The sequence below is a fragment of the Sinohyriopsis cumingii genome, chromosome 8, assembly GCF_028554795.1.
Source record: "Sinohyriopsis cumingii isolate HCF-2022 chromosome 8, ASM2855479v2, whole genome shotgun sequence".
NCBI lineage: Eukaryota > Metazoa > Mollusca > Bivalvia > Unionida > Unionidae > Sinohyriopsis > Sinohyriopsis cumingii.
Window position 1 is genome coordinate 114,666,747 of NC_142968.1, and position 13,111 is coordinate 114,679,857.

A 13,111-nucleotide genomic window follows, 5' to 3' on the forward strand; every position below is an offset into this window, starting at 1 on the left:
CCCTCTTTCACGCCCCACCTGTTGCTCTATCTTTAATTTCTCCCGTTCACCTGCTTTTCTAATTCTGTCAACTCCCTCTTTGTTTCCCTTTCTATTTCTCTCTGATCCCTTTCCCTAGCCTGTTCTTTACGAACAAAATTTCTAAGGGACTCTCCCTCATAGCCAAACTGTTTCCCCAGTTCCACAAGTTCTTTAATTGATGACATTTCAAAACTATGATATCACCAACCTAAGGTGCACTACTATGCAAAATCTGCGTGATTACTATGATTTCAATAAATAAAACGTATTTTCCTTCTCAGAAGGCAACAAAACATGAAATGTGTACAAATGTTTTAAATAAAGTAATGTTATATGGCTAATTAACCTGACTGTCTTATCAGGAACGTCTGAAACACACAAAAGATCATAAAAGACAAATGAAACAATAATTTTAGTGCTCCGTTAAATCCGAGATCCCACGTCTGACATCATTTGTAACAAGACAACCAGGTTGGATTTCGGATTTAGAATATAACACGTTTGATGGTGATACAAATACAATATTCATTGATGAATGACTTGAATGGAAAAAGAATCATGATTAATGCGTGCGTGTATAAGATCCAAATATTGGACAAATTAACACAATCCGCACGAACCTAATAATGTAACATAAATGTGAATACAAGTAAATGACCTTACACAGTACAAAAGAACGACGTGTTTTACTAAAATAGTAAAATATGATGTACTCTACTTATATATTAAAATGATGTTTCCACTCAGATAGTGAAAAATGAGGTACTTTACTCAAATAGCAAAATGACGAAACGATGGGACATATATCATGCAAAATATCTGTACAGTCCAAAAGCACTAGGTATGACACACCCCAAAATTAGCCCACGGCTGAAAGATTACATATATGGAATTACACAGAACACTCCGTCACTAGTATACTTGGCTGCCAGTCACATCGCTCAGTCAAGCAGTCAGCATTACAGGCAGTCGCTTACAACCATACAATTCGTTGGTCAATCAAGCGATCAGCGCCTACCAATTGGTCAGCAACGCCCGATCACCTGCTACTTAACCAGCAACACACTGTTCAGTCAGCTGCACTGCCGCCGTTCAACCAGCTCCATCGCCAGCTCCATCGTCAGCTCCCCAGCCACTATGGCCAGCACCACAGCCATCGTGGGTAACTTTTATGGTCAGCTCTACAGCTGGTACCCCGTGAGCTCTGAGCACCATGGATCAGCTCCATAGCTGATTAGCTATTGCTAATATAGATTTCTTGTCAGTTTGGTAGTACAATAGGTATAACCTATGATATACAAAATAAATTAATAAATAACTCACATACCTCTACAGCTGACGATTTGCAAGTCCTTAAGTAGATTGCTCACTGACAAGACGTTCCATTATGCAAAGATTTCGTCCTACGGTGAGGTATTTATACACAGACGATGTAGCCCTACATTGTCTGTGCGCTTGACGAGTATCGGTTTTTCCCATCGAAAGCACTTCGCGCGTGCGGCATGGGATGAAAAGAACTCATTGTTTAGAAATATTGTACAATATACATAAATCACCCTCGGGTATCGTTGTACACAAAACAAACAAACCCAAGTACATGTTTTTAATAAATAAAGGGATTTATACAATTCCGTGTCATCATACGTCACCAGTACCTGTGTCGAATATGTTTGGTTTGGACTATAAAAGTTAAGGAATGTGTGTCCTTAAGTGCATGTTTATTCTTCTCTCCGTTATGTTTAATGTCTTTAGAAAGCTACGTGATTCTAGTTTTACCGTATTCAAATTCGAACTAAAAAGGTTGCTTTCTCTCTCTATCAATCTTTGGTTTAGCAAAACATTTCTATTCAGACCTTCATTTAAAACGAATTGAACCGATATTGGGTAAGCTTCGGTCAGTCAGTGTACTAAATCTAATGTAGGAAAATGTTGGTTTGGAACAGATGACGCGTCCAGTCTGCCTCATAAAGCGTTGCCATTACAATACACATTCAGCCTGTGCTCATCAAGCGGCAATCGGAAGCAGTTTGGTCAGAAAATTACACGTAGGATGCCTAAAGGGAATACAATATTAAAAATTCAAAATCCCACTTCGCTTCACAGAGCATGAATGACAATGTCAGATACGTTTGTGTTTGGATTGTAATAATAAGCCAATGCCTGTGATTAATTTTATGTTACCTCCTTTCTCCATCCTGGTTAATCTGCCCAATACATAACTTCAAAGTTGCAACATTACAAGAAACCTTAGCTTGACGCCAAAATTCTATCCTATTTTTAACAGCGTGACAAATTTAAATCTTTCCTTTTTTCGTGGGCTGCATTTCGCTCACTGTATTGAACAAATATCAAATATGTCTGAAGCGAAGTTATTAGATATAAAGTAAGGCCAGTCAGTGTGCTAATTCTAGGCAGGCAAAAAACAAACCGTAAATGTTTAAGAAACTGAAGAATCAAATCTGCATCATGAAACATTGGCAAAATAGTTTCTGCCGGTGTTTATCAAGCGACATTAGGTAACACAAGGACGACAAAAAAATAATGCACTAAAAACATCATACTCTGTGTGGTCGGTAGATGAATTCGTACTGGTTATTCCAAAAGGCGTGCTGATTATTAAACGAGGAGAGTATTGGACAAGGTATCACTAGGTAGTTGGGTAGTAAATGTTGGAATATATGACAGTAGTTCCCTGAGTGTTGGATAGTATACACGTGGATGCAGGATAGTAGATAACTGGATGTTGGTTACTTCAAACGAGGTGTGTGTGTGTGTGTGTGTGTGTGTGTGTGTGTGTGTGGTTTGGATTTTTAATGTAGCTTTAACAATTTTTCAGTCATATCGCTACGATGTCTGCAGTGTGGCAGTTTATAGTGATGTTCAGTACTGGGACATCATGTCGCAGACATGTAGCGTGATATCCCACCCAGTCACATTATCCTGACACCAGGCCTACCAGTCCTAACACTAATCTCGTAATGCTGAGCGCCAAGCGAGGAAGCTGTTAGTACCATTTTTGTAAGTCTTTGGTATGACTCGGCCAGGGATAGAACCCACAACCTCCCGCATCCGAGGCGGACGCTTTAACCACTAGGCCAGCGGAGCGGTACTTCAAACGACGCGTTGAAGAGTATATCACTTGGGGTTCGACAGTGGATAAGTGTGTAATGGGTATTAGACAACTTGGTGATGATCACTTAAACAGCGTTTTGCATAGTAGCTCACGTGCGTGGAGAGTTTGTAAATAGGTTTTGAACATATGATAACTAGCTGTTTGATAGTAGTTGGTGTTGAAAATAAGATAACTAGATGTTGGAAAGTAGATCTCTCTGTGCTGGTTAGTAAATAACTGGGTACTATAAACGATATTTTGGATAGTAAATGTGGGTGATGGACAGTAAGTGTGGTGTGATGGATAGTTTACGACTAGATATTGGATTCTATATAAATAGAGTTGGTAACTACAACAGCGTGTTGGATAGAGGAGGACTTGGTATTGGATAGTAGATCACTATGTGTGGGATTGTTGATAACTCGGTATTGGATAGTATAGGGATGGTTGTAACTTGGTTTAGGGTAAATATCTCACTGGGTGCAAGATAATAAATAAGTAATTGCTGGTCACTCCAAATGGCGTGGTGGATAGTAGATGACTACCCTTTGGATAGTAGAGAACTAAGTGCTGGTCACTTCATGACGTATTTGATAGTAAGTGTAGTTGTAACATTATATTTAAACTAGAAATCAGACAGGTCATTTTGTACCTGTTCCTAACCAATTTTCGTAATGCTAACATTAATTTTTCCTTTGTCGCTACACAATCCGATCCAAAAGTATTTATCGCGACAAGGGAAAATGCCATCTTAATTTCAACGTGGCTTTTCCCATTACCGCCATATGGACCCACAATTTTAAACATCTGGACAAATGGCGTAATGTTAAATTCCCAGTGTCTAATAAAGTCCCTCATGTTTTAAACCTGCGGCGTAATGCCATATGTAACCATATATTTCCCATTTGTCATATTTGTAAAAAAGGAAAGAAATAGGCAGAAAATGGAAATGTCGAACTAGATTTTAACATTACCAGTCCCTTGTGCCCATGCAGACCCACACATGTTAAAACTTATGGTGTATTCTTCATTGCAATTTGTACCAGTACGGTCCCGAAATTTGCGTCTAATGTTAAATTCCTTTTGTATCCCAAGGACCCGTTTTGATAATTTCCATAGACTAAATATTAGCTAATGTTAATTATTGCATGTACCCATATCACCCGATTATACTACTCCCCTGCCTACTTCTTTGTGTTTTCCTCACTGGTTTTTAAGACATAGGACATCCATTGAAGGCGGGCCAAGAGCACATGATCGCTGTTCGTTTGAGATTTGCTTTTTTCACAAGTATACGTGTCACCATTTCAATTGAATCTGATCACGATATTCATTGGGTAGATGTATCTTGTTTTTCAAGGTTTTCTAGCTATTAAAGCGAAGAATAAATATCTAAGCAATAGTGGAGAATTTTGATGATCATAACTTCTTAAACAATTATGACAGATGCATTGTGCTGCATGGGGTGGTACCCATGCTTGACTTGGTATGGATCTATACGTACAGAAAAGTCTTTTTTTCAATACAATAATGAGATGCGTCATGACCATCTGGCTTTGATAAATATGTGGGAATACGAGAGAGAGAGAGAGAGAGAGAGAGAGAGCATACAAATAATAAGCAAGGAAGAGAAACTGAGACGTGAGAATTGGGTTGTTAAACAGAAGCAAGTGAAAGCATAACGATTCTTTCAAAAGAAATATATCTCTTTTGCAATTAGTAACATATTGGACATGAAATAAAAATTAAATTGAATATTATTCATGAAGTAGAAAGGAGTGTGGTATTAAATATATGACATAAAACTGAAATTGAACCCTCCACCCCACCCCCGTAAAGACTAGAAACCTAATTATCGGGGTTATTGTTACATTGTTTAAGTATCCCGACAAACATTCGTCGCAATTTACAATAAAAGTATTTAAAAAAATACCTTAAGGAAGCATCTTTTCTGAGTAAAGAATGACAAACGCTATTTGTCGCCAAGTCTATCTGACAGACAGGCAGACAGATAGATAGATAGATAGATAGATAGATAGATAGATAGAGATAGATAGATATATAGACAGACAGACAGACATATAAATAGATAGACAGATACATAGATAGATAGAGTGTGTGCGTGCGTGCGTGTGTGTACTCCCATGACCAAATTAATACTTTCCCGAGAAAACTCAAGTCCTTGTAAAAGGGAAGAAAAAGAATGGAATATTATGTAATTCAGTCGTGTGTTAACTCGTGTTAAAAAGTAGAACATTATGTAAAAAATAGATCATTAGATCATGTTCGTTTTTCGTTTTAAATATTTTCAATTCCTTCGTTGAGTATGTATCCGTTTAAATAAATCAAGGTAGGATATTGGCCATCTTATTGCATCTTGTTTGTCAGGGACATCAAACACGCATGTGTAGAATTATTATTTAAGCGCTGATGGACAATTTTAGTTGGTCTGACTTGTTGAATAATCACGAAACAAGTGTAACATTGCAGTATGCAAGGCCGAGTACTGATTTGGTGTTCCTTTGTATATAAAAAGTAATGCCATCGCGGTGGTCACGATGCATTTGGGTATTTTTCTATATGCGTGCGCGTGCATGTATAAGAAAAGTACATACAGATAGAGATGTGGATATGTTTAGGTGGGTATACAAGTCTGTAAGTGCTGTGTTTAGCTCCAAACGTACTTAAATCGTGCTGATCAATATTTTTGCCATTTGAGCTTTAGTTTATTTATAACCAATTTTCTACACGGGAGTTCCATTATGACTGATTGCCACAATGTCACGAATTGGGTCATGTACGCAAAGAAGCGTTGCATTGGCTAAGTCGGGTGGCTAATATAGCCTTTATATTGTACACATTCCATTATACTGTCTCAGCTGCAGTATGGGTACTGAATACAGTCATTAAATCACTTTTTATAAATTAATATTTTTGTAAAAACAATTATCAGCTCCATGGCAGAGCAAAAGTGGATTGGGAATGAATTACATGTTTTACATGGTTTCAGATTTGCTCGTACGTCGCTCTGTCCGCTAGCGTGTGAATACAGTCGCGTAATTGGCATGTCGAGATCGAAATCAATCGATCGATGGATCGAGAGAGAGAGAGAGAGAGAGAGAGAGAGGGCGAGAGCGGGGTGGGGGGATTATTGTGTACGAGAAAGGAAGGTGAATTCTATGAGTGAAAGAGACACAAGTTTAAACAAAGTGTCTTTTAAAAGAAAGATATCTTTAATTGGAATTAGTAATATCCATAAAGTAGGAGGTAATATCATAATTCTATATTCCGTTTTAAATAAAAAAGTAATATAATATCAAATATATGACGTTCTGTGAACACATCTACTATTTATCTCTCTTTCGCTCACTCTCTCTCTTTACCATATATTATTTTTAGAAAGATACTTTGAAAAGACGCGTTAAAATCATTTCCGATGATTGAATTAGGGAGACAAAAGGAACAACAAAATATTCCAATGATTCAAGTTAAACTGTATTTGCCTTGGTTGGCAAGAACCCGGAAGTACATCTATTGACGAGACTTACTATGCCGTCACCAAACTATAATATGTCAACTTGAATACTATCTATGCTATGCTTTCAGTGCTACCTTAATGAAATCGCTTTCTGAAATACGTACAAATGAGTGCAATATCCTAATACATGCAACGCGAGCAAAATATATGTATGTAGGATGTTGTATGTAAGTAATATAATATGGGTAAACTTAGAATGACCTATTTCTATTGAGTTCAGATGTATATTATCTGGTGTTTCTCTTTGAAATAACACTGTTTTTAATAGTATACCATTATCAGGAGGTAACCTTAATTACAAATAAAGAACTTGTAATCTTATAATCTCTCTAAATATCTGTCTGTCTGTCTGTGAAAACAAATTGTTTTGATATTTAATAGATTTACAGTTGGAATATCCTTGGAAACATTTCGTACAAAATAAATAGGAAACATAGCATTAAGACAGTATATTTGCATAGTAAATAATTACGCACATCATTGTTGCAAGCACAATGTTATTTGGTGCTATGCCATACGTCCCGCTGATTCCATCCATGAGTAAATCTTTACCAGAACTTGTTGTGGTAGTTTTGTTATCACATCCGAGGGAGGGGTCTTTACAGTCGGCGTAGCAAATCAGAGTTTCCCAGTTTAATTTTCTGATACAAGTTCTATTCACCGGTTGCTGTGTCATCCCTCCGTTTGGAGGTGGCATCCCACCATTTGGTGGTTGCATCCCGCCGTTTGGAGGTGGCATACCACCCCCTGGTGGTTGCTGCATACCACCAACCATAGATCCATTACCACCCATTTGAACTAAACCAAAGCTATGAAAACAACTTAGGATGTAAGGAAAATCGTAAGTCATGCGATACTCGTACTTTCCGTTGACAAATCGCCCATGACAGACATCTAGATCAGCAGAGGTTAGATTTGTCCCATCCTTTGTCAAAGGTCCGTATATGGGATGACCATCCAAAGCGACACCGATCAACTGGTCGGGTGCTTGGCTATATAAACAGTTGGGTATTTGATGATAGTGATATACGCCGTCTGGGGACGGGTGTCCATTGCAGACGTCAAATATTTCTCTACATTCACCCTCAACTGCGTTGAAGCCTTCTGCGGAATAGGGGTTGTAGAGAGGAATTCCGTTGATGGACATTGCGATTGAACCGAGGGAGAGGCACATTGGTGAGTCTATAGCTAACGGTGTTTTACGGATGTAGAACATGTGTCGTTGCTCTGTGACATTATTTGGGTTGTGTTCGTTCGGAAACGGTCCGTATTCATGATTAGGAATTCCGTTATGTATGAACAGAAGATGTGTGTCGTTGTAAGGAGTTATGCTGACATTCCTGCTTGTAAAATATCCGATTTCCTCTTCAGTGAGTTGCGTCCAAACTTGCATAGAACAGAGTTCAAGAATCAGAAGCACACTGAGCGCTATCTGTAACGAGAAATGCAAAAAGTATTACGGTTGATGCAAAAAATGTCAACTCAAGTTTTTTTTATGTCGATGTAATACTATACATTCTATATGAAGCGAGAGGCGATATGATATTTCTTTGCAACCGGTGCAACGTTATAAACAAAATTAACCAGTAGCTTAGCAAGTAATTCTGCCCCGTAACTTTTAGAAAACTTACTTTTGGGACTCCTCCCAATTCAATTTCGCATGTATGATATGACTTTTGGGCCCTCACATGACACCCCCGTTCACTGTACACGTAATTTCGTGTGGAGAGTTTTTACTCCACTGAGCGAAACCCACTAATCAAGGCATGAGAGCACTGATATTTGCTCAAGATTAGTTACCGAACCACTGCTCAGGTGGCCTAGTGGTTAGAGCGTCCGCCTCAGAAGCGGGAGGTCGTGGGTTCGAACCTCGGTCAAGTCACATCAAAGACTTACAAAAAATGGTACTAACAGCTGCCTCGCTAGGCGCTCAGCATTAACAGGTTAGTGTTAGGATTGGTTGGCCTGGTGCCAGGAAAATGTGACTGGGTGGGACATCATGCTACATGTCTGCGGCATGATGCCCCAATGCTAGACATCACTATAAACTGCCAGACGGCAGACATCGTAGCGATATGACTTAAAATTGTTAAAGCTACGTTAAAAATCCTAATCACACTCACACACACACACACACGCACACACACAGAAACACACACACACACACACACAGATACCATACCACAGTTCAGACTCTAAACCATAGAGATGAAAAACAAGAATGTTAACCACTCAACTATCTAAAAGATAGCTTTAGTAATTTTTAGACATTTTAGTAATTAAGGGAAGCCACATCGACACAACAATACTTCGCTATATTTGTATGTTGCCAACTGAATAAAAAAGTACAAGCTGTAAATGAAGATCAAGTTGAATATCAAGGGTAGGCTCAAGTTTACATATTAACAAAACATTTAATTTTAAAATGCTTAATCGACCTTTATGTCCGCTCTATTTGGATTTGTTGTTATACTTTTTAAACACAATTATCGATTTAAAATCTAAGTTCGAAGATATATTTTATCTGTTCAAGAAATGCCATTAATGTCTTCATTTGGATTATTAACGCAAGTTAATTACCAAACATAATTATTTTCCCGCCTGAATTAGACAGAGCTCTTATTGCCATAGACATATTAGTTTCGGAAAGGAAATCCAAGAATATTCATTTAATTATATGCAGTGGATAGCTTTGCAGATGTGTATTTTTCGTACTTTGATTTCTAATAGTTATAATTACAAAGCTTCTAGGAAGGTGACTAATTATTATATGCTCTACGAACATGAACATCTTCAAGAATTAAAACATATATCAATCTAGACTTTGATTCTTAGCTTATTGTTGTCATTTCTATTGTAAGTTTTCATCTTAGCATTTGTTTTCTCACTTTTAGTGTCGTTAAGGAAAGAGATGCTGTATAAAAGGAGGACAAGCTCACCTTTGTAATTTTCCTTCCAGGTATGGTATAATGAAACTTTTGAATAAACACATGAATTTGTCGCTTATGTCCTTGACTGTTTGATTGGCAGACCCAAAATCGTATTTGTGTAGCTATAATCAATCAGTTTAATCATCCAGTTTTAAGAAGAAAGGACTACTTCTTTAGGTCTTTTAAATTAAATTGGCATTAACCTTCTTGGGTAATATAATGCAGTAGCAATTAATAAGTACGGGATGATGCAAGGTGGAAATCTTTCGCCAATTATATTTATCATCTATCTCAATGACTTAGAAAAATATGTTAGAAAATGAGTGCATTAGTGTGCAATTTCATTTTTCTGATCACTACATGCCTTTCTTCCTTCGAATTTTTATACTACTTTATGCCGATTGCACTGTTATTTTTAGCTCTGACGAAAAATCGTGTCAACATAATTTAAATGCGTCTTGCGAATAGTCAGAATTATGGAAATTGAGTATCGATTTTACAAAAACAAAGATTTTGATTTTTGTCACACGAAAAGATGATAAATATAGGTTTACAATGGTGAGAAACTAATAGACACTTGTGCTGAATTAAAATACATAAGTGTTATGTTTTCTAAAAATCGAAGGTAGATTTAAAAATATATAGTTATAGAACATAACTGTGAGAACACACGTTCACTTTAGCTATTTCTACCCAATTCATTTTATATTAGTAATGCTCTCGACATTCACCCATGCACTCATTCATCTAGGGTCGCCACTCTAACTTTGAAATGTACCTGTTATATGTATATTTATTTCGCATTGTTTGTTTTGATAGTTCTATTTATAGTTTTTGTTGTTTCGTGGTCTGCTGTGGGTTGTGTGGAGTTGTATTTTGTAGCTAACCTTGTCCAGGATCATGTTCGTTGTGTACTGATCAAAATCATTGATTTTATAAATCCTGTAAACAACTGAAACACAGCTAATATTTTCTCTACGGGTGTGGGTTTGTTATAAGGATCATTATCAATTGAAGTAAGCATGTTTATTGGGTCTGGGTCTAGGTTATTAGACTTCCCCTATGGGTGAACCTGGTATGTCTGGTGTGTTCCGCGTTATGTATTTAGCAACATATCTTTTAATTATAACTATGTTTTTATCTTGTAAACATTTATAACCTTCCAGAATGAAAGTTTTCATTAGGTAATATTTGGTTTAAGAAAATGCTAATTGTGACCTGAGGTAAAGTGGAGGACCATCTAATCAAGTTTTTCTATAAATTATTCATTCGCACTTTAAGATCTGAGCAGAAGCAGTTGTATTATTGTCCTGTCCAGTATTTTATTCGGGCTGGAATTTATTTATACAAAATATTTATTCACATGAAATACATAGTGCTCATCATAATATTCTTGGACAGATACATTAACTGGAATTTATAGTGAATACAGACAAAGATATATTCTTGGATAATATTATTGTGATTCAAAAAAAGGATGCTGGCAAATCACTACGACACAGGCCACCACATGCACATCAACACTTCCAGCTTCGAATTTATTTTGGAATACCGCTAAAGTTTATTCAATATGACTTGCATCTGTAATTCTAGGATTATTTGGGATTAAATTCGCAATAATCTAAGTTCTTTCTTAGTAGTTTCACTTGTATTTTCGGGAAATAAATTGTTTCTTGAATTTTACAAAACTTGTTGGTGTTTGCTTTTTTCGGTTACTTTGTTTAAGACCACAGATTTGTTACACCTAAATACATTTAGATAATTTCAGAAGAAGTTCTTATCAACAGTTTCAGAAGCGTGAATAAATTACTTATCTCGTATCTTAAAAACAGGTACATGTTGAACCTGGTTAATGAAAAATATTTACTGCTTTCATAACTTAAATATTTAATCCAAACGGCAAATACTGTACGAGAGAGAGAGAGAGAGAGAGAGAGAGTTAGAGTTATATCTTTATTTCCTCCGTAAATTACGAAGAGTACAATCAACATTACAGCAAAAATAGATAGTACAGTAATCAAAGGTGAGAAAAATCCTACAATTTAGAAATGATCACACATAAATAAATGCATATACGACGAACATTGATGATGAAATGGAGATACAGTTTTATGAGTGCTAATAACCTTAAACGGTTTAGCAACATACACAGAAGTAACATTAAATCTCATTAGCATCAGAGGTAAACACAATATACGTATTACGAAATTCTTTATCGAATGCGGCCATTGTTTCTCTCATATAAAAAGTATTTGGATGATTATCCATTGCGGTCATATAAATACTACCAATGATGAACCACACTCAAAATAAGGTGTTAATAAACTAAATCATAGTGATAATGACAAACTTTAAACAAAATATACCTTCATTATCAATACCGATACAGGCCATAATTTTCTATTTATTTTCTCCACATGGAAGCAACAGTTAACGTGCATATGAGATGGAATACATTATTTATTCATCGCTTAAAGGAATTATCAAACACGGGGCATCATTTCTTAGAAAGTATTCACCAAACATATACTAGACATTAAATATAAGTGCATGTAACATGCAATCCAAAGGTATCTATGCTATGACACCAAACCTTGTCATTGCCTTGTGTGAAAACACTACATAAGGATAGAACATGATCATCGATTGAAGTGCTGACTGTTTGACAACGAGTATACGCACTTCGAGTGTGTGTGTGTGTGTGTGTGAGAGAGAGAGAGAGAGAGAGAGATTTATTCCTTCCCGATTACGAAGAGTACACTCAGTCATATAAATACAAGGATGAACAATCGGGATCTTAACGGCTACTTGAGAAAATAAACTATGAAGTATTGAACAGAGAATATAATTGTTAACAAGATTATATGGAAGCTGCGTATCCAGCACATAAGTAAGCGAAATCATTTCTGGCGTACATACAAAGATGGACAGGTGATTTCTTACATCGTATCATTAAGCATATGTTTTAATTGAGTAATAGGGGTACAGAACACATTTGATATCATGACGGTGTCCTGTCAAACGTATCTTGTATACCTTTCCCACGTGGAAGCAACATGTTTAATACACAGATGAAAATTCATAATATGATCATCGCTAATGAGAGAGAGAGAGAGAGAGAGAGAGAGAGAGAGTGACAGACAGACAGAATCTTTACCATTCTGTATGCAATTTGTTTAGTTCCAACCGAACTTCATGGGTCCCGGATTACATCTGAGCTTACGGCGTTTTTAAAGCAACTTTTAGACTGGAATTCCACGTTGACTGGGTGCACAATGTCAACTGGCTCGTGTGATCAGGCAAGCGTTTCATTGCCTACGTCAGGGTACTAATACAGTACTCTCATAGCATACATACCTTTCTGTCCTCAAAAAGGTGTTCCTAGCGTACTACACAGTTATCAGGTTACCAAACCCGTTTGGAAATTGTGTCTTACCTTTGGAAAGGAACATATTTCCTATCCAATTATAGCGCTGTTTATCAGTCTTGACTGTTTGACCAATCAATCAA

General features: G+C 36.8%; 1 protein-coding gene across 1 annotated transcript; it reads right to left on the bottom strand.

Annotated features, from left to right (window-relative positions):
• Positions 1–6,606: 6,606 nt before the first annotated feature.
• On the bottom strand, positions 6,607–12,910 carry LOC149794425 (uncharacterized). Its single transcript, XM_089966568.1, has 2 exons — positions 12,759–12,910; positions 6,607–8,103 (listed from the first exon to the last, which is right to left on the bottom strand). Exons 1-2 carry the CDS (start codon positions 12,759–12,761, stop codon positions 7,111–7,113), a joined length of 996 nt encoding a protein of 331 aa, XP_089822694.1. The 5' UTR covers positions 12,762–12,910; the 3' UTR covers positions 6,607–7,110.
• Between the last annotated feature and the right edge of the window lie 201 nt (positions 12,911–13,111).